General features: G+C 33.3%; 2 protein-coding genes and 2 long non-coding RNA genes across 7 annotated transcripts; 3 read left to right on the top strand and 1 right to left on the bottom strand.

Annotated features, from left to right (window-relative positions):
* Positions 1–4850: 4850 nt before the first annotated feature.
* LOC140816743 (uncharacterized) lies at positions 4851–6866 on the top strand. The gene is made up of 2 exons (XM_073176167.1): positions 4851–5511; positions 6190–6866. The coding sequence occupies exons 1-2, from the start codon at positions 5033–5035 to the stop codon at positions 6638–6640; spliced, it is 930 nt and encodes a 309-aa protein (XP_073032268.1). The 5' UTR covers positions 4851–5032; the 3' UTR covers positions 6641–6866.
* A 154-nt stretch (positions 6867–7020) lies between these two features.
* Positions 7021–8969, top strand: LOC140816463 (uncharacterized). The gene is made up of 4 exons (XM_073175751.1): positions 7021–7284; positions 8113–8185; positions 8273–8328; positions 8720–8969. The coding sequence occupies exons 1-4, from the start codon at positions 7238–7240 to the stop codon at positions 8832–8834; spliced, it is 291 nt and encodes a 96-aa protein (XP_073031852.1). The 5' UTR covers positions 7021–7237; the 3' UTR covers positions 8835–8969.
* A 5779-nt stretch (positions 8970–14748) lies between these two features.
* LOC140817126 (uncharacterized) lies at positions 14749–16199 on the top strand. Its single transcript, XR_012114719.1, has 4 exons — positions 14749–15100; positions 15637–15717; positions 15818–15940; positions 16155–16199. It is a non-coding gene; the product is annotated as an uncharacterized lncRNA (long non-coding RNA).
* A 2777-nt stretch (positions 16200–18976) lies between these two features.
* LOC140816796 (uncharacterized) lies at positions 18977–21837 on the bottom strand. Of its 4 annotated transcripts, none has more exons than XR_012114647.1 (4): positions 21586–21837; positions 20411–20527; positions 20184–20234; positions 18977–20007 (listed from the first exon to the last, which is right to left on the bottom strand). It is a non-coding gene; the product is annotated as an uncharacterized lncRNA (long non-coding RNA). The 4 variants fall into 4 exon arrangements; XR_012114648.1 differs by having other exon boundaries at positions 18978–20002; XR_012114646.1 differs by having other exon boundaries at positions 18979–20002; positions 20184–20229.
* Between the last annotated feature and the right edge of the window lie 117 nt (positions 21838–21954).

A 21954-nucleotide genomic window follows, 5' to 3' on the forward strand; every position in this document is an offset into this window, starting at 1 on the left:
GATATTTTATTCGGTTTATTAATGAAAAAATATTATTTTTTATGTTAAGATTATTATTTTTTATTGTGAATATCAGTATAATTGACTCGTCTTACAGATTAAGATTTATGATATCGTCTCACAAAATATATACTCTTTTTTTTTGTTTTTAATCCGATATCTAATATTTTATTTGGGTCCGATGTTTTATTCCGCAAGTTACTAGTGTTATTTTTTTAGTGACATAAATTTTGAATTATATGGCTTTATCACACATTAGGTAATATAAAATTTAACATATATATCAGTTTTAATTCGAGAAAAAATTATATGGTTTTATCACATAATACATAATATAAAATTTAACATATACATCAGTTTTAATTCAAGAGAAGGTGAGTACATCTTCCCTCTCATATCCATCCACATTTATGTGGATAAAGAAATAAGCCTCTATTTATCTTTGAAAAATTTCTCATTTTTCTGGGATAAGAAAAATACTTTACAGTAACTGCATATTCGAGTTTTGTTTGATCTTCATCTTAAAAATTGTCTAATAAATCAAACATAAAAAATGAAAATCCGTCATGGACCAGCAAGTAAGAACTTCAAATTTTTATTATTTTTCAGTTTCTTTCTTATAAACTTCGAGCATAACTAATTTTCATTTCAAATCATAAAGTATAGTGATCGACCAACAATACATCGGTGGATCTTCCCATGCAAACAAATCAAATATATCACTCTGCCATAGAATGTAACGTGTTTCACCGGGTAAATTACTACAAGACTATAAAATCAAAGTACAAAAAAGTTGTAAAATCAAAAAATAAAAAACAAGATATTAACCCCCAAATTATTAAACCTTCGACCTAGATTATCAATTGTCCAAATACCTTCAATTTTGCTCTTTTTTCAATTTTTACATAACAATATTTTTTCTTAATTGAATTCAGATCATTAATTGTGATTTTCGTATAAGCTGAAGGTCGATTGATCCATCTACGTGTCACCACAACACTGGGCGGCGGGACATCAGCGACACTCTCACCCGTCTTTTAGCGTTAACGTTTCGTCATAAACACTTAAAAAAACATTTTAACATTATTTACAACATTCAGGGCACTACCAGAACGTCTAACATTTTTTAAGTGTAAAATGATCGTTTTACCTCTAGAAGCATAACTTTCGTATTTTTCCTCGGACCTCGAAACGACGTCCCAAATCATTCCAAACTTAACATATAACCTTAAAACACTCCCATAAATATTTCTTAGACGTAAACTTATGCTCCTCGACTAACTTCCCAAATCTTTTTAAAACTTAGACATACATGCCGGTTTTGACTCGTATTGACTCGAAATATAACCAAACTTGAACCAAAACTTAATAACATCTAAATTAATCATATTCAACCCAAATCAAGCCAATTAAGATCCTCGATCAAGCCTAGCACACTGCTGAAAATTTCTGCACAAACCCTAGCCCCTACTTGGTTCAATCCTAAGCTAACCTCGACTCCAGCCCCTTAGCCACATATCTAGAGCCTCGGCCACCCCCTCAGGACCCTAACCGACCATAGGTAAGCTTCTGGACAGGACCTAACAACCCTAGGAGCCGCAGCCACTCAACCCATCACCTTCGTGCCATAAACGACCATGCCCTTGCGTCCAGCCCCTTGCTTTTTGAACCAGGCACTCATGCAGCCTATTTAGGACCATGGCTCAGCCCTCTTAAGATCCTTGGACGTGACCTAACAGTATCTAGAAGCCGCGTGCACCTAGGAAGCAAAACCGCAAGCTCTAGCCGTAGAAACCCCTGTCACCGAGTGACCCTCTCCTAAATTGCTTCCCACCTTTGCACAACCACCCTAGGACCCTTATACCATCACCTTAGACCTCCTGGACGTGACCCTACCGTAGCTAGAAGCCGCAACCCTCTAGAAAACTCTAGCCGAAACCCTAGTCCTCAAAACATCTAATTTTCGCTCAACATAGTTGTTTCCCTTGTACAGCCTTCAAGAATGCTACTAAGGGTACTTAAACATGTGGAAAAACATTCCTTCAAGATCTCCTACCATGGCATCCCTTTTGTGCATAATTGGGAAGAGTTTTGGGTTTCAAAAACACATGTTCTAAGCATAGGTGGGCATAAAAACGAAAATATATACAAACTCGACATTCTTTTCAAGCAAACATGCATCAAATATATATAATGGTATGATAGATGAGAAAAAATAGAATTAAGGCGTGTCTTTGCGTTTATTATGCACGAAAAAGGGTTTGCGATGCGAAGAACGTCGGTGGGGAGACGAGGGATGCAACAATGCTGATTTTTCCTTTAACTTTCATGGCTTTCCTTCAAGAATTTCGTGTGGTGTGTGCTGCTGATGGAGAATAAAAGTCATACTACAATTTCATGGGATGGGGCGGGGCGTGAGTTTTGTGGAGGTTGGGGTAGGGTTTAGGGCTTTTTTATTTTATAATTAAAACATAAGTCCAAGCTTAGGCCCGTTAATCATAGTATAATAGGTTCATTAAGCTCATTAGTAAATATTTAAAATATTTTTTAGGAAAATTCATGAAAATATTAGCCGAGTTCTCGAAAAGTTCATATTTTCGTCAACAAAATTGAATACTCGTTAAAAATAAGACTCGACGTATAAAAACACCCAAAAAATTGTCATTTTCGAAAATACCATTTAAAATATATCATTCATTAGACAATTTAAAATAATTAGTTAATAAAAATATTTTTCTCTCATATGGCCCCGACTCTCCGTTCCTGGATCGCATCTCGAATAACCTTTAAAACACAGTTTTATGCATTCTAGTTGAAAACCATATTTTAAACATGTAAACATGACTACCATATTTACCATATGCAATTAAAATAATTTAATTAAAATACATAAGAAATTTGATAATCTTGTATGTATGTGCTTCACGTGGACCTTCAAATTTTCGGGACGTTACAATTACGGCGAAATGAAAACGTACATTTACTTTATCACATAAATTTAATGGAGGCTAAATGAAAAGTAAACAATATGAAATGGAGGAGAATGCTTGAAAGAGATAAGATTCTCATGTATATGAAATGAGGAAATGAACACATTATTTATAAGCCTCAAAGTGCACACCAATAGTCATGCAAGAATAATTTTCTCATTAACTCAATAATACGAAGAACCAAAAGTGTTCAATTAACTCAATGATGTGGAAAGTCAAATAACACTTCCACAATAACGAGACACGTTTTTGACTCTCCAAGAAATAATTTTTATTCAAACACTTAATTTGGTTCAAATTTTCAACATAATAAAACAAAAAACGTGAAAAAACTATTGATTTGAACGGTTGACCGGTTTCGGTTTCAATGTATGATGATTGATATGGGGTCTTATTTTAACTGATCTAACGGTTTAGATTCAAGTTGAACTACCTCTGGGCCTCGGTTTGTATGTGGGCGTAATTGTATTCAAAAGATGGGCTTTGGGTCCTAATAGGTTAAAAAACGGGGATAGGTATGAATCACATAGAAAGCCGACTTCATGGCTACTTGTACTTAAAAAACGTATTGTGAAATAGCAACTTTCTTGAAATTTAATATTTTTTTGTAAGTTGGTAAGAAATCTAGAAGACTGGGACAGATGTAATTAATTAGTTGTTTGTTACACTCAAAAAGAAAGAGAATGTAAACTGTATCGTTGTCCTAGATTTTATCTGTTATAACAGATCTCAAAATCAATTGTCCGTCTCCAATTCGTCGAATTTTCGTAGCGTTAGGTGTTACACTGATGCATCTCGAGTTACTTTCTATTTTTATGTTAATTTCGGGTGACTTGTGATCGTTAGTTGAAGTTTGCGATTTTTGGTTTATTAAAAGAGTAGCCTTCTGTGTTTGATCTATTGATTTTTAGCTAATTTTAATTTCTTTGTGGGTTTTTCCTTTTTTGGCAAGATTTGCTTGATCTTATAGATTGCACTCAGTCGTGCTGTTCTTGGTGGTTTATTGGATCGTATTTGCAATAATAGAGCTTGTGGTTTTAATTTGACATGGGGATAGTGTGCTGGAGAGGAGTAAAATTCATGTGAGATAATGTGGTGATTTTCCAGTCAGATATAAACTTCCTCTTGCCTTCGTTGTATGGTGTAGCTTATATCTCCTGCTTCTCTTTGCGTAGAGCTTGATCCTTGAGTGAATATCTGAAACTGTCCGCTGGTACCTTAATTATTTTGAAATTTCTCTATGGTCCTTTGAGATTTATGTTTATGCGATGGTAATGTTTTTGCTCTTTGTATTACAATAATTCATGTTGGAAAGCTATGTAATGAGTGAATTACTCTGGAATTGGTATTATTGCTGTTATTGATACTGTTGTTTATAAATTCTGAACCATTTTATTTATTTAGGATTCTTCTAGTCTTGTTTATATCGATTTCCTATTTGCATACAAGAGATAAAAGTTGTTTTGCAACTAATTTTGGTTGTTTTTACTTTGCTGCAGCTATATGTGGTTATGAGTTGAGTTGTATTTTGTTCCAGTTTCGTGCTATCAAGGTTTTGTGAAGATAACCTGAAAACATTGTGTCTTATCATAAGATTTTGCTATAATATCTCTGTTAGATTGCTGCTCCATGTCTATGTTGAAACCATTATCACGTGGCAATGCCGATGAGTCAGTCGATAAGTCATATGGTTTTTCCCGGGATCAAATGCCTTGTACATGTAATTCTTCAAGTCAAGATTTTTTGCATGGCAACAAATTGTTGTTAAACCATGAAAATCTTGGGAAAATTTATTCCTGTGACCAAATAAACGCGTCGGAACCGGATATCACACTTATGAGTGCTTGGTATGTTGATGAAAATGCAAAGTAAGTGAAGAGAACCAGCTTATTGAGGAATATTATGCAACCTTTTCCAAAAATTCTGGTTCTTGTTGTTTGGACAAGCCATCAGAGAATTGTTGTTCTAATGCCAAAAGCAATCAAGATAGTTGGTTGCAGGAACTTGAGTCCATTGCTGATGAGAGTTTTGAAAGGGTGCCAATGAGCAAGGACTTGAAAGAGTCCTGGCACTCAAATGCTAATTTAATGTACTTGGACGAGTCCATTGCTGATGAGAGTTTTGAAAGGGTGCCAATGAGCAAGGACTTGAAAGAGTCCTGGCACTCAAATGCTAATTTAATGTACTTGCACCGTGAACGGCCAGAGAAAAATTGCTCTGATCTGGATTCTCAGTGGAGCGAATTTATGAAGATTGAACCATGGTGGCATTCAGCTGATAAAGATGACGTAGCATCCTTTATTTCTCGGAGGTCATCTTCCCACATCAGAACTCGTGATCTTCCAGAACCTCAGGCCTTGCATTTTGAGAAGGGGTCAGATAATTTTTTAAGCTGTTTTGACCAGGTAAAAGAACAAATGGCAAATACAAAGGCGAAGGTTTTGCGTGTGGCCGACTGTTCTCAAGGAAAAGATGCAGGATTAGTGGAGGGTACATTTCAAGGTTCGGATGGAACATTCAGGTAAGACTCAGGAAATTTACGTTTGAGGTGACAATGTTTGCCCCTTTTTACTTTAGTGTGAAGTTAGATCTGCAGTTAGAAGTTTGATGACTTGGTATTTACTCTTACTAGTCTAGATTGGTGTATGGTTCATTGCCTGCCTAAAATGTATGGGTATTCTTCCTTTTCTTTCTTTTGATGGATATGATAAGATTTCTAATTTTTTGTAGCTGCTATCAAATTTATGCCCCCCCTCACCCCTCCATGCATAAAACAGGGATGCTTCAAGTGCTATTAGCTTTATCTAACACTGGAGATAATATTATGGCTTTGCTTGTCGTGAAATTTGGGATTAAAAGAGGGGACGGTCGAAATTATGTATGGGGAAAAGGAAATTGATTATATGACATGGAGTCTGACCCAGGCTCACACTTGACATGTATAATTACATTTTACTTAGATTTTTTTTGCGCCAGGTTTTATGTATATCGTTTTTTAGAAAACTTTCGAGTGTTGTTCAAGCCAATACTGTTCTTTCGCTGAGTTAATAATTGCAATTTGAAAAGCACCTCCCGCACTCTTCCCATGCACGAATTGAATCATGAGAAAGAAATTGAAGGTGATTTTTTTTCTTTTTGCCACCTTGGTTATCCATGTTAGTTACTAACTCTGTAATATATTTCTCGGTCGTTCCAACAGCAATGGCAACTCGGGTACAATCGAAGTCGATTCATCAGTTACCTTGGGACAAGAAAGTTTTGACCTCAACAATAATCAGCTTTTAGAGGCACTCTGCCATTCTCAAACACGTGCAAGAGAAGCTGAGAAGTTAGCACAGGATGCTTGTGACGAGAAGGGCCACATAATCGAACTTTTTTTCAGACAGGCATCTTACCTGTTTGCTTATAAGCAGTGGATCCGAATTTTGAAAATCGAGACACTTTGCTTTGAACATGCGAGTAAAAGTCACCTCCCATCAGTTAAAAACATGTTATTGGGAAAGAACAGACATAAGATCAGAAAAAAGAAGCCGGGTAAAGGTGGGTGTTGCATATGCAACCGTGCTTTTGCTTTCGCACTAGGATTGAGCCTCGTTGGTACTGGTTTACTTGTCGGTTGGACCATCGGATGGATTTTTTCAGCTTTCTAAACCATGGATTCTGTGTAAATCCAGTTTCTTTGTCACTAATATGTAACGTACGGATGTGGATGTTGGGTAATATTACTGTGTATAGATGATATGGAGTGTGGTTGTTCATATGTTTGGCTTGCTTTGGGAATTGGTCTCGTTTGGCTTGTAATGGGAAAAAAGTTGCCATTTTGAACATTCATGTTTAGAATTACTACGTATGCTTGTGTTGCAAATATATGGATGTAACTTTATTTGTTAAACATAATGTTATATAACTTGCTTTCTATGTTTCATTATATCAGTTCTTATTTCCAGTAATAATTTTTTTTCATAATCTTGCAAATTACTTTCTATATTTGATCGCATCCAATAGATTAGTAACACCTTATCGGTGAAATAAGCGATTACACAGACGTTCTAAATCAATTCTTTCAAAAAAGTTACGGCCCATTTGATTTCATATAAACAGAGGTCCAGCCCAAAACTTGAAAAAGAACCTCAATTCCACCTAACATACCCCGGTGACCTAGACATCCAAAAAAGGTTCCAGCACAGACAGACACAGGACTCCATATCTTAATTTCCGAAGTAGCTCGTTCGGTGTGCTGTTGAGATATGGAAACAACAGCTTCTATCTCTCCAAGCAAATGGGAATTTAGCTGGTCAGTTTTCTTAACCTTGTGCGTGCTCTGTGTATCTGTATTTTGAGGTTTGTGGGATTTGTTTTATTGGCACCTACGGTTCTGAATGTAATTTCTGATGTGACATTTTCTGAGCATCTAATTGTTCTTCTTTCGGAGCTTCAGTGTGTGATTAATGGGAGGTTTTCGATCCAATTAGTTAGTATTGCAGAAAGTTGTTCTTTGGCGTGCTGTTGATGTTCTTGAATTTTGTGGGGGTTTGGTCGCTTTCTGATTGTGGGCCATGTGATTTGATGAATATTCGGGTAATTGTCACCACTTATGGGCTTCGGAGATTTCTGCTAAATATTGAATTACCCCACCCCCAGAATCCTCACTTTTCTTGAGAAGTATATGACAATAAACAATGACTCCGAACATTCACGCATTATTTTGACAATTTATTCATGTAGAAAAATAATCACTTTATTTTGTTTTTCAATCTTGTATTAAGACCAAAGCAATGAATTAAGGTTTTTGATCCCGTTTTCTTCACAGTGGATCAAAGACAGCAGTTTGCGTTGCCAGAACGACCAAAGGCTGTACATAATTGATCGGGAAATGAGCTAAAATTAGCTCAAAAATGTCTGTTGCTTTTAAGTTATTAACCTCACTGTTTAAAGCATAAATATTTCTTTTATTATTGTACTCCTATTTTCTGTTTTAATTGGATCCTTTGAATGAGAATATTATGTATGCCGGGTAATGCAGACAACGCCTGCTTCATGGCATTGCCGACTATTTATTATCCAATAGATCAATACATGAAGTGCATCATGATTGTAATTTAACTTCAAGAGTTGTTTGCAGCAATTTGGAAGTAGATTATGGGTCTGAGGAAATTGCTCGAATTGTCTATACTGCATTGGCAGTTGATAAGGAGGTAACATTGCATATCATCTCTGCTTCAAAGTCTATGTTCAAGCTTTAATATATTCAGATTGAGACAATCAGTTGTTTGTGATAACAGTTACAACCTGACAAGGTGAAAAGACATATGTTAGTCTCCAATGGGAAGCTTTCGGTGTAAGTTTCTTTCCTCTATGTGACGCCTCTTCTTTTCATAGCTTTTTCTATGTTGCTTACAAAGCATCGGTCTTAGTCGTTTTGTGTGCTGTATCGCTCAAATATGTGTGCTATGATGGGTGAAAGATTTAGACACAAGGACAGGTGGACATGATTTAGTACATAATTGTTTGAAAGATTGGTGACAGTGTTCACATGCATTTTGATGTACACTTGAAAATTTTATGCAAGATGCATGTGGCTCAACTATGGAGTCCTCGTGCATAAACATAATGGACTACCAAAGTCACATAGAATATAAATTTTCTTCTTTTTTTTTCTTTCACATTTTCTTGCTGGAAGAAGTTTAAATTGAAGAGAGCTATTACATCCTTCTTCATTTTATGCACAGGCATTTCGAGGCAGTTGAAGCGAGGTTTCTCCGTGCGTCATACAGTGCTTTTCTTGATGTTCTTACGCTTGCTTCAAAGACTATTGAAGAATTTGGGCAAGGAATGACATTGTAATATGGATTATGTCGTGTTGTTTAAAAATTTCGTGCCTTCATGGTAGATGAACTTGTTATTGCATATTGACATTGGCTGATAATCAGTACGGATGCCTATTATGTTTCTTGATGATAAATACGTCTTAGCATGGAATTGTCAAAGATTTCAGAATGTTTGGGCGGGTGACGGGAAGTACTACAATAATTAGGGATGTAAACAATCCAAACCAAACCAAACAGTATCAGGCTTGAGCTTGGTTTGTTTAAGATTGTTTGAGGCTCGAGCTCGAGCTCGATTTGAGCTTCTATTATAAAGCTCGAGCTCGGTTTGTATTGAAATTACCGGACTCGAGAAAAGCTCGAGCTCGGCTCGTTAAAAGCTCGTTTAACATGTTAATCAAGCCAAACTTGAGTTTGATTCATTAATAGCTCGTTTAGCATGTTTAACAAGTCTGGCTTGAGCTCGTCTCGTTTTCGAGCTCGATAAGCATAGAATTGAGCTCGAGTTTGAGTTTGAATCGAGCTTGTTAAAAATTAAATATATCTATAAGCTAATTTTAAATCAGACATAAAAATGTAAATTCATTCATAAATAACCAAAACGGCACAAATAAGAGCTAAAAAAACATAAATCAGTATATTACACTCTTTATATTTTGGAAGTAGAGATTTAAATATAATAGATAGAAGACATCACATCATTGTGAAATGAATTCGACATAATTAACTTAAATTATTGATTAATGTCAAATGGCATATCAATTTACATGTAAAATTTTTAATTAACCTTCATAGACTAATAGTAAATGATGAATGATCCAAACAAAGTCAATTTAATATAATATTTTAGTATAATAATTTGTAAAATTACTCAACTTGTATATGACTTGCTTATGTAAATTTTTAGGGAAAAAGAATAAGTTGATGTATTTCTGTTAATTTATTTTATTTATTGTATTTTAAAGAACATTTTAGCATAATGATATGCAAATAGGATTAAAAATGTAATTGGGACTAAATGATGTGAGTTCATCATTTTTTCAAACATATCTTGTATTCAATTCCTTCTATTGACATTAGTAATAATATTTTTATTTGTCAACTCAACAAATGAGTCAAGCTCAAGCTTACGAGCCACCTAAACGACTCAAACTCGAGCTATCCAATGGGTGAGTGACACATCACTGGTGCTCACAAAGGTGTGCACCATAAATTTATTTCAATCAGACAAGATTTCAAGAACTTTGTGTATGTGACTAATACGTTCAAATCTGAAATTCGAGGGTTTGGATTTTTTTTTCTTCTCCTTTTTTTGGGTGAAAATGGGTTTGATGATATGGTGGAAATACGCCAAATTGAGACTCAAAATCCCCAGATCTCCTTCTTAAAAAAAATTCCTGATTCTCCCTCCCCTACACACGATGAGAACCAGGTTATTCCATTCCTTATGTCATCCGATTCCACCAAAAGGGTTGGAGCGACCATAACCATGCACCTCTGATGGTTGCACTTTTGTAACATATCGCCATAATCATACAAATCCTAGTTTCAAGCTCCTCGGGTACAACCGTGTAGTCTCCATTATCTCATTGAAATTAAATTTTGTATTTAAGCAACTTTTTAGATATGTAAAAACTTGTGAGCTATCTAATACGATTTTTCAGGTTTAAGGGTCGATTTTACCTGCTGAGTCGCAAAGTTTCCTGCTTCTGCTGCCTCGTCGATTTCACAAGCTACGGTTTGAAATCTCCGGCTGAGAATTCGATGTGTGGGTGAGGTCGTGAGGAGATCAGGGTCGAGGGTTTCAAATGGGTGAATATTGAATCTCAATTTGGGTTCTTTTATTAAAGGGTTTTAATTGGTTTCGATTTTTTGGAGGGTCCGTTGATGCTGGATTTAACCGGACAACATTAAAAACACAAGGTGACCGTTTTGGCATCTCGACCTAAATGAGAGACTGAATCGATAATAAACCAAAACTATATGGGTGTATTGCTAATATTTTCTTGAGCAAATACCATTTTAAATTTTCTTTGTAAAAAAATCAAATACCATTTTAATTTGACTATGTGCATATATATTAAAAAAATTCAAAGTAAAATATTTTTTTTTTTGAAAAATTTATAGATTCTACTAAAGAAACAAATTGTGTATGTGGCCATATGTGATACAAAAACTTGTGTGAGATGGTCTCACGGTTGTATTTTGCTAGACAGATATCTTATTTGAGTCATCCATGAAAAATTATTACTTTTTATGTTAAGAGTACTACTTTTTATTGTGAATATCGGTAGGGTTGACATGTCTCACAGATAAAAATTCATGAAACCGTTTCACAAAAGACCTACTCATCATGGTTTCATCATAAATTGTACATATAATAAAATCCATCAAGTTTGATCAAATATGATTTCAATAACTAATAATAAGCTCATATATATATATATATATATATATATATATATATATATATATATATATATATATATATATATATATATATATATATATATATATATATATAGGTCAAACTCAACTTGTTACCTTAAATGATATAGATGTTGATAATAAAAATAATATTTTTTTGAAACAGTAATATCATCTAATGTGAAACAATGATAAAATTCAATTTAAAATAATTAAACAAATAGTCAAAATATTGTCTAAAAAACATGAGAATATCATCGCACTAAGATTTATTGAATATCAAAACCTAAAATTTATCTTCTACGTTCATTTAATAAATTGAAAAAAAATCAAGTTGTAGATATCTTTAAGCATTTTATGCATAAGCTAAACACTCTTTGGGCAAGCGTAGTAAGAAATTATTCATTTTATCGAATAATAACATAGTACAACATAAACAAACAAAATAAATAGAACGATCTATTAAAGTGTGCTATAAAAAATCGATATGACAAAACAAAATATAAACTACTGCAAGGATTTCGATAAATACATTACAAATAAAGTAGAAATTGACAAACTCCTTTTATGTGTCCCAAAAACCGAAATATTGTAAGTAGACGATATTTAGAAGGAGAAGAAATTGAAGCTAAATAGTATGTAAACCTTTGACAATATTTAGAAGGCAACTCTTAGATATTGGTGTAGACATGTTTAAGTTTCAATGACTCAAGAAATAAAATAACATAATAACCCAAAAAATGTATAAACCATCGTTACATGTTAAATGAAAACCAAGAAAAACCAGTGAGATTAAGTGGAAGGAAACTTACATTATTTGAAAAAGTTATTCGAAATTCGTGAAGTCAAAGAAAAAATTCAGAGGAAAGAAAGTCTTGTGTGAAAGATCTTTACCGACAAAATCAAAGGAAAGAAAGTTGAAACATTTTTGAGATATAACATTTGAAAGATTGAAGCGAATTTCGCGAAGCTAAACCAAAAATAAATATGATCAAGATACATAAATTGCACATTATTGTTGCCATCAATTGTATCAAAATGCTGAAGGAAGTAAAAATAATCATAAAGAAAAGCATCAATAAGTAAGACAATCGACAAATAAATTGAATTTTCCTAAGTTCACTTTTTATTTGAGTTTCAAACAACCAATGAACAGTACAACCAAGATTGTCCTTGAAATAAGGACATTCAAGCAGAAGCAGTCGCAGTTACCAAGTATATGTTATCAACATTACCAAAAACATATATTTAATTTAAATTTATAAAACCATGATTATGGGATAATTGAGGTAGACTCTTGTAATCTATTTATTGAAGGATTTCGCAAAGGACACCTTTTCTAAGTTCAATCATAACTATTGTATCAAGCTATCTTTAAATGATCATTATGTTGAATCAAACGAATCCTAACCTTGGGCTTCTTATGTGTGTCGTCTTCTTCTACTTCTTATTATTAATTTTTAGCGTCAAACTTCCTTTGTATTTCCTATTCTTTGTTCTAAATTCCCCTATTGTAGATCGAAGTGGTTGACGTAATTGTACATGTGTCTGTGTGATGTGTTATTTTTTTATTTGTTTGGGATAGTATCAACACGATCAGTCTGAAAAGCATGTTTCGTGGAGTCTCAATTGCAACTACAAATATTCAATTAGGCCTTATTACTGTCCTTTCCACAGAATAGAATTTCAGCATGTGGGTTCGCGCTCACAATGCTTGAATAAGTGCATCCGAGCAAAGTTTAATGGGACATTTATGTTATAAAATAAAGTAGTCCTTTTTTATGCTTCTACTGTGAAACTGTCTATCTAAAATCCATTTCGTGAAGGCAGGTCCAGATGGCCTTTTTGAGGTGAAGGAGCATTGATTGCTCTATCTCGAGTGAATGCAAACTCAGAGGAATAATGAACGGTTTAGTGTATTTCTGTGATGTATTTAAACTTGTGATGTCCAAACTGCACTGGAATAGAAAAATTATGGTGAAAATCCCGTGAAACTAAAAGTTGTACTCTTCTTGAATGCAGTGTGGATTGTTCTTTTTTTTTGATTTCTTTTGTACTTATTTTTCCTTGTTAAGACAGTGAAGTAAAACTCCATTTGAATTTGCAACTTATCAATTTTTTCTTTGACTTCACGAATTTCGAATAACTTTTTCAAATAATGTAAGTTTCCTTCCACTTAATCTCACTGGTTTTTCTTTGTTTTCATTTAACATGTAACGATGGTTTATACATTTTTTGGGTTATTATGTTATTTTATTTCTTGAGTCATTGAAACTTAAACATGTCTACACCAATATCTAAGAGTTGCCTTCTAAATATTGTCAAAGGTTTAAATACTATTTAGCTTCAATTTCTTCTCCTTCTAAATATCGTCTACTTACAATATTTCGGTTTTTTGGACACATAAAGGATTTTTCCAATTTCTACTTTATTTGTAATGTATTTATCGAAATCCTTGCAGTAGTTTATATTTTGTTTTGTCATATCGATTTTTTATAGCACACTTTAATAGATCGTTCTATTTATTTTGTTTGTTTATGTTGTACTATGTTATTATTCGATAAAATGAATAATTTCTTACTACGCTTGCCCAAAGAGTGTTTAGCTTTTGCATAAAATGCTTAAAGATATCTACAACTTGATTTTTTTTTTTCAATTTATTAAATGAACGTAGAAGATAAATTTTAGGTTTTGATATTCAATAAATTTTAGTTCGATGATATTCTCATGTTTTTTAGACAATATTTTGACTATTTGTTTAATTATTTTATATTGAATTCTATCATTGTTTCACATTAGATGATATTACTGTTTCAAAAAAATATTATTTTTTATGATCAACATCTATATCATTTAAGGTAACAAGTTGAGTTCGACCTAATTTTTTAAGCTTTGGAATCTCTTGCTTTTCATGGATCAAGTACAAATTTTTTTACTGTCTTGGTGTTGTAAAATCATGAAGGTTTGATATATTAGCCTCATATATTCATGACACACGCAACGCGTGTGCCTCGGTGGCTAGTATATATATATATATATATATATATATATATATATATATATATATATATATATATATATATATATATATATATATATATATATATATATAAGAACTTATTATTAGTTATTGAAATCATATTCGATCATACTTGATGGATTTTATTATATGTACAATTTATGATGAAACCATGATGAGTAGGTCTTTTGTGAAACGGTTTCATGAATTTTTATCTGTGAGACATGTCAAACATACCGATATTCACAATAAAAAGTAGTACTCTTAACATAAAAAGTAATACTTTTCATGGATGACCCAAATAAGATATCTGTCTAACAAAATACAACCGTGAGACCGTCTCACACAAGTTTTTGTATCACATATGGCCACATACACAATTTGTTTCTTTAGTAGAATCTCTAAATTTTTCAAAAAAAATATTTTACTTTGAATTTTTAAATATATATGCACATAGTCAAATTAAAATGGTATTTGATTTTTTTACAAAGAAAATTTAAAATGGTATTTGCTCAAGAAAATATTAGCAATACATCCATATAGTTTTGGTTTATTATCGATTCAGTCTCTCATTTAGGTCGAGATGCCAAAACGGTCACCTTGTGTTTTTAATGTTGTCCGGTTAAATCCAGCATCAACGGACCCTCCAAAAAATCGAACCCAATTAAAACCCTTTAACAAAAGAACCCAAATTGAGATTCAATATTCACCCATTTGAAACCCTCGACCCTGATCTCCTCACGACCTCACCCACACATCGAATTCTCAGCCGGAGATTCTAAACCGTAGCTTGTGAAATCCGCGAGGCAGCAGAAGCAGGAAACTTTGCGACTCAGCAGGTAAAATCGACCCTTAAACCTGAAAAATCGTATTAGATAGCTCACAAGTTTTTACATATCTAAAAAGTTGCTTAAACACAAAATTTAATTTCAATGAGATAATGAAGACTACACGGTTATACCCGAGGAGCTTGAAACTAGGATTTGTATGATTATGGCGATATGATACAAAAGTGCAACCATCAGAGCTGCATGGTTATGGTCGCTCCAACCCCTTTGGTGGAATCGGATTCCATAAGGAATGGAATAACCTGGTTCTCATCGTGTGTATGGGAGGGAGAATCAGGGATTTTTTTAAGAAGGAGATCTGGAGATTTTGAGTCTCAATTTGGCATATTTCCACCATATCATCAAACCCATTTTCACCCAAAAAAAGGAGAAGAAAAAAAATCCAAACCCTCGAATTTCAGATTTTGAACGTTCATTAATTTACTTAGTCACATACACAAAGTTCTTGAAATCTTGTCTGATTGAAATTCGAGTATTCAATTTCAGAACTTGAGTGACAAAACCTAATCAGCTTTGTGGAATTACAGATGGAGGACATTACGTTGCCGATTCTATTCGAGCAGGCTCAAAAGATTCACCAAATCGCCTCCGATTCTTCAATCGAACAGGTTTTAGAGTGACTGTGTGTTAGATGTGTGTTATATTCTGCTATCTTTTCCTTTGAGTATTATTTCATGTATATGTTTCATTTTTAATAATTATTGTCAGGAAACTGTGAGAAACGGTTGCGAGCTTTTGAGGAAATGCGAGGATATGATTGGAAAGTTGGGGTTATTTTCATCTAATGAGACGAAGGATGATATCAATACTAACAACCTCAAATATCTTCTTGTAGGTGTTGAATATTTTTTTAATCTTCATGAAATGCAAAGTAATCTAAATGGATGAATTTCTGGTTTTGTTTTCCGCTTTAATCTTTAAACTCACTTTCTTGCAAATGTGATAAAAAAAACGTGAGCTGATTTTCGTTTCTGTGATAATCTGATGTATTGGTCGTGTCTGAAAGTTATCATTTAAAGTATTTAACTCATGGTCTTTGAAGCAGGTTCCATATTATCTCGGTGAGCTAACAGAAAAAAATTCACAGAAGAACAGGATTCAGATTCTTAAAGCTTCACTAGCCAAGCTAAAGGTACTAGTTTTAGATTTTGGTCACACGATAAGGCAATGTGCTCAAGGAAGCTATTGATAATTTTTTGAATGTCGAATTTTCATTTGGCCATATTCTAGGAATTTATTTCATTTTGTGAAGCTATGGAGCTAGTATCAGAAGATGAACTGGAATCATCTATGCAATCAAGGAGCAATTCATCTGCTGATCAAAGAGCTAAGAAGGTTGGCATTCTTCTCGGACATGTTTCATTGAATTTCATAGTTCCATTTGTTGAATAAGTGATAGTACTCTTCTGCATCTAATACTTGGTATTTACTTCAGATTGCTCGGTTCAAACGCACAAAAGCGGCCGAGTCAAAATTGCTTGAAATAAAGGAACGGAAGGAACGTCGTGGGCGCTCAACAAGAGCATCTGCACTATCTACTCCCATAGAGAGGGGGGAACCAGATTTAGAGGATGATGACGGAGAAGAGGAAAGGGAAGTAAGTTGTTTATTGAGAATTCATTTAATTAATGTATGTGACTAAGTAAATTAATGAACGTTAAAATCTGAAATTCGAGGGATTGGATTTTTTTTCTTCTCCTTTTTTTGGGTGAAAATGGGTTTGATGATATGGTGGAAATACGCCAAATTGAGACTCAAAATCCCCAGATCTCCTTCTTAAAAAAAATCCCTGATTCTCCCTCCCCTACACACGATGAGAACCAGGTTATTCCATTCCTTATGGAATCCGATTCCACCAAAGGGGTTGGAGCGACCATAAACATGCACCTCTGATGGTTGCACTTTTGTATCATATCGCCATAATCATACAAATCCTAGTTTCAAGCTCCTCGAGTACAACCGTGTAGTCTCCATTATCTCATTGAAATTAAATTTTGTATTTAAGCAACTTTTTAGATATGTAAAAACTTGTGAGCTATCTAATACGATTTTTCAGGTTTAAGGGTCGATTTTACTTGCTGAGTCGCAAAGTTTCTTGCTTCTGCTGCCTCGCCGATTTCACAAGCTACGGTTTAGAATCTCCGGCTGAGAATTCGATGTGTGGGTGAGGTCGTGAGGAGATCAGGGTCGAGGGTTTCAAATGGGTGAATATTGAATCTCAATTTGGGTTCTTTTATTAAAGGGTTTTAATTGGGTTCGATTTTTTGGAGGGTCCGTTGATGCTGGATTTAACCGGACAACATTAAAAACACAAGGTGACCGTTTTGGCATCTCGACCTAAATGAGAGACTGAATCGATAATAAACCAAAACTATATGGATGTATTGCTAATATGTTCTTGAGCAAATACCATTTTAAATTTTCTTTGTAAAAAAATCAAATACCATTTTAATTTGACTATGTGCATATATATTAAAAAAATTCAAAGTAAAATATTTTTTTTTGAAAAATTTATAGATTCTACTAAAGAAACAAATTGTGTATGTGGCCATATGTGATACAAAAACTTGTGTGAGATGGTCTCACGGTTGTATTTTGCTAGACAGATATCTTATTTGGGTCATCCATGAAAAATTATTACTCTTTATGTTAAGAGTACTACTTTTTATTGTGAATATCGGTAGGGTTGACATGTCTCACAGATAAAAATTCATGAAACCGTTTCACAAAAGACCTACTCATCATGGTTTCATCATAAATTGTACATATAATAAAATCCATCAAGTATGATCGAATATGATTTCAATAACTAATAATAAGCTCTTATATATATATATACTGATATATATATATATATATATATATATATATGTATATATATATATATATATATACTAGCCACCGAGGCACACGCGTTGCGTGTGTCATGAATATATGAGGCTAATATATCAAACCTTCATGGTTTTACAACACCAAGACAATAAAAAATTTTGTACTTGATCCATGAAAAGCAAGAGATTCCAAAGCTTAAAAAAATAGGTCAAACTCAACTTGTTACCTTAAATGATATAGATGTTGATCACAAAAATAATATTTTTTTGAAACAGTAATATCATCTAATGTGAAACAATGATAGAATTCAATTTAAAATAATTAAACAAATAGTCAAAATATTGTCTAAAAAACATGAGAATATCATCGCACTAAAATTTATTGAATATCAAAACCTAAAATTTATCTTCTACGTTCATTTAATAAATTGAAAAAAAAATCAAGTTGTAGATATCTTTAAGCATTTTATGCATAAGCTAAACACTCTTTGGGCAAGCGTAGTAAGAAATTATTCATTTTATCGAATAATAACATAGTACAACATAAACAAACAAAATAAATAGAACGATCTATTAAATTGTGCTATAAAAAATCGATATGACAAAACAAAATATAAACTACTGCAAGGATTTCGATAAATATATTACAAATAAAGTATAAATTGACAAACTCCTTTTATGTGTCCAAAAAACCGAAATATTGTAAGTAGACGATATTTAGAAGGAGAAGAAATTGAAGCTAAATAGTGTTAAACCTTTGACAATATTTAGAAGGCAACTCTTAGATATTGGTGTAGACATGTTTAAGTTTCAATGACTCAAGAAATAAAATAACATAATAACCCAAAAAATGTATAAACCATCGTTACATGTTAAATGAAAACCAAGAAAAACCAGTGAGATTAAGTGGAAGGAAACTTACATTATTTGAAAAAGTTATTCGAAATTCGTGAAGTCAAAGAAAAAATTCAGAGGAAAGAAAGTCTTGTGTGAAAGATCTTTACCGACAAAATCAAAGGAAAGAAAGTTGAAACATTTTTGAGATATAACATTTGAAAGATTGAAGCGAATTTCGCGAAGCTAAACCAAAAATAAATATGATCAAGATACATAAATTGCACAATATTGTTGCCATCAATTGTATCAAAATGCTGAAGGAAGTAAAAATAATCATAAAGAAAAGCATCAATAAGTAAGACAATCGACAAATAAATTGAATTTTCCTAAGTTCACTTTTTATTTGAGTTTCAAACAACCAATGAACAGTACAACCAAGATTGTCCTTGAAATAAGGACATTCAAACAGAAGCAGTCGCAGTTACCAAGTATATGTTATCAACATTACCAAAAACATATATTTAATTTAAATTTATAAAACCATGATTATGGGATAATTGAGGTAGACTCTTGTAATCTATTTATTGAAGGATTTCGCAAAGGACACCTTTTCTAAGTTCAATCATAACTATTGTATCAAGCTATCTTTAAATGATCATTATGTTGAATCAAACAAATCCTAACCTTGGGCTTCTTCTGTGTGTCGTCTTCTTCCACTTCTTATTATTAATTTTTAGCGTCAGACTTCCTTTGTATTTCCTACTCTTTGTTCTAAATTCCCCTATTGTAGATCGAAGTGGTTGACGTAATTGTACATGTGTCTGTGTGATGTGTGATTTTTTTATTTCTTTGGGATAGTATCAACACGATCAGTCTGAAAAGCATGTTTCGTGGAGTCTCAATTGCAACTACAAATATTCAATCAGGCCTTATTACTGTCCTTTCAACAGAATAGAATTTCAGCATGTGGGTCGCGCTCACAATGCTTGAATAAGTGCATCCGAGCAAAGTTTAATGGGACATTTATGTTATAAAATAAAGTAGTCCTTTTTTATGCTTCTACTGTGAAACTGTCTATCTAAAATACATTTTGTGAAGGCAGGTCCAGATGGCCTTTTTGAGGTGAAGGAGCATTGATTGCTCTATCTCGAGTGAATGCAAACTCAGAGGAATAATGAACGGTTTAGTGCATTTCTGTGATGTATTTAAACTTGTGATGTCCAAACTGCACTGGAATAGAAAAATTATGGTGAAAATCCCTGAAACTAAAAGTTGTACTCTTCTGGAATGCAGTGTGGATTGTTCCTTTTTTTTGATTCTTTTGTACTTATTTTTCCTTGTTAAGACAGTGAAGTAAAACTCTATTTGAATTTGCAACTTATTAAACATGTACAACCGATTCTTACCTGGATTGTTGGCCTTCCAGATGAGTAATTCGGTCAATGGTGAGTCCTGCACTGGAATAAAAAAATTATGGTGAAAATCCCTGAAATTAAAAGTTCTACTCTTCTGGAATGCAGTGTGGATTGTTCCTTTTTCTTGATTTCTTTTGTACTACTTTTCCTTGTTAAGACAGTGAAGTAAAACTCCATTTTAATTTGCAACTTATCAAACATGTGTTGCCGATTCTTACCTGGATTGTTGGCCTTCCAGATGAGTAATTCGGTCAATGGTGAGTCCGATTGAGCCTTCTGCTATCTCGATAAAGGAGTTGGGAGCAAAGTCAGTAGGTTTTGGTTGCTAGTATAATCTGTTTGCAATCAATATAAAATCAATTAATGAGGGGGTATGGAAAAATCATACGAAAACTTGAAAGCAAAGCATCTAATGATTGCACAAATATTTGCAGAAAACTCTTGGGAGAAAATATAGATTCGTGTTCTATTAAAGAGTTGGTACATGTGAAAGAACAGTTGGGAAAAAGTTTAAGCAAAATTAGGGCTAGGAAGGTGATCTCGTTAATGTCATTGTGTATAAAATCTATATCCATTAGTTACAGTATCGATTTGTTTTCGTTTCATAACAATATCAATTTGAGTTATCATTCATGTATTCGGCTGTGGTAATCGTCTAGTACATATGCTATAATATATGTTTTTATATTCAATTACATTTAATTGTATGAACCATAATGTGACATGCATAGTTGATTCAACTTCCTTTGCATTGATCATAGTTTATTATATGGATGAAATCTGGAATTCTATTTATTTTTTTTTATTTTTTATTTGGCCAGAATGCTTTATTTCAAGAACAGATCCATCAGCTAAAACAACAGATATTAAATGAGATCAAGGATCAATAATAATCTATTTATTTGTGATGCTTGATAATTGGCTACCCTAATTGTTTTATGACGCAGGAGGCAAAACTTATGAAAGTAAACACTGATTTAAAGGAAAAGGTGGGTACTGAATCCATAGATTATTCTTTGGTTACTTGTGTTTATATATAAAAGGATGCGAAATTTTTTTATCCTTCCAAAAAAACTCTTGTTTAAGTCAGCAAAGCTAAAATCTTTCAGAATTTTCAACTCACAGGTTAAAAATAAGGGATTAAACTTTTTGGTGATATGAATTCACACCTTTTTTTTATGGAATCACATGATAAAAAAAACCTTTCCACTAAAAGTCAATCCCCAAATTGCAAATAAAACGAATCTCCGGAAACGCAATAATGAAATAACAGGGAAAATCATCGGATTTTCGTCACAGATTCAATTCGAAGCAGAAACAAAACAAAAAATCATAAATCCCACTTCAAGATTTCGTTGAATAATCAAGAATCAAACTGGGAAAACAATTGTACCAGATCCAATGTTTCATTATTGATTTCTTCAAGACTTGTGCCTTTGTCACGAACCCTCACTCCTGTTAGATCTCTTCTTCTTTTTGTTTTTTTTTCCAATAATCTTTTTGTGAAAAAAGAACAAAATGGGATTGTAGAAGAGACGGTGAAATATTTGATCTGAGGTTTTTTACGGAGAAGGGGAAATGGGATTGATCGCTCGATTGCGTAAGAGCAGTGGTTTGCCCGTGGGCCGATGGGGGGTTATGGGCTGAAAGATGTCAGATCAAATTAAACAAAGATAATCAGGGGCAAAATAGGAAATAAATAAATTGGTGTCCTCTTTGGCAGTTTTTATAAGGTGCTCAGCCTTAATCTACATAATATAAT

This window comes from Primulina eburnea, chromosome 16, assembly GCF_022965805.1.
Source record: "Primulina eburnea isolate SZY01 chromosome 16, ASM2296580v1, whole genome shotgun sequence".
Taxonomy (NCBI): Eukaryota; Viridiplantae; Streptophyta; class Magnoliopsida; order Lamiales; family Gesneriaceae; genus Primulina; species Primulina eburnea.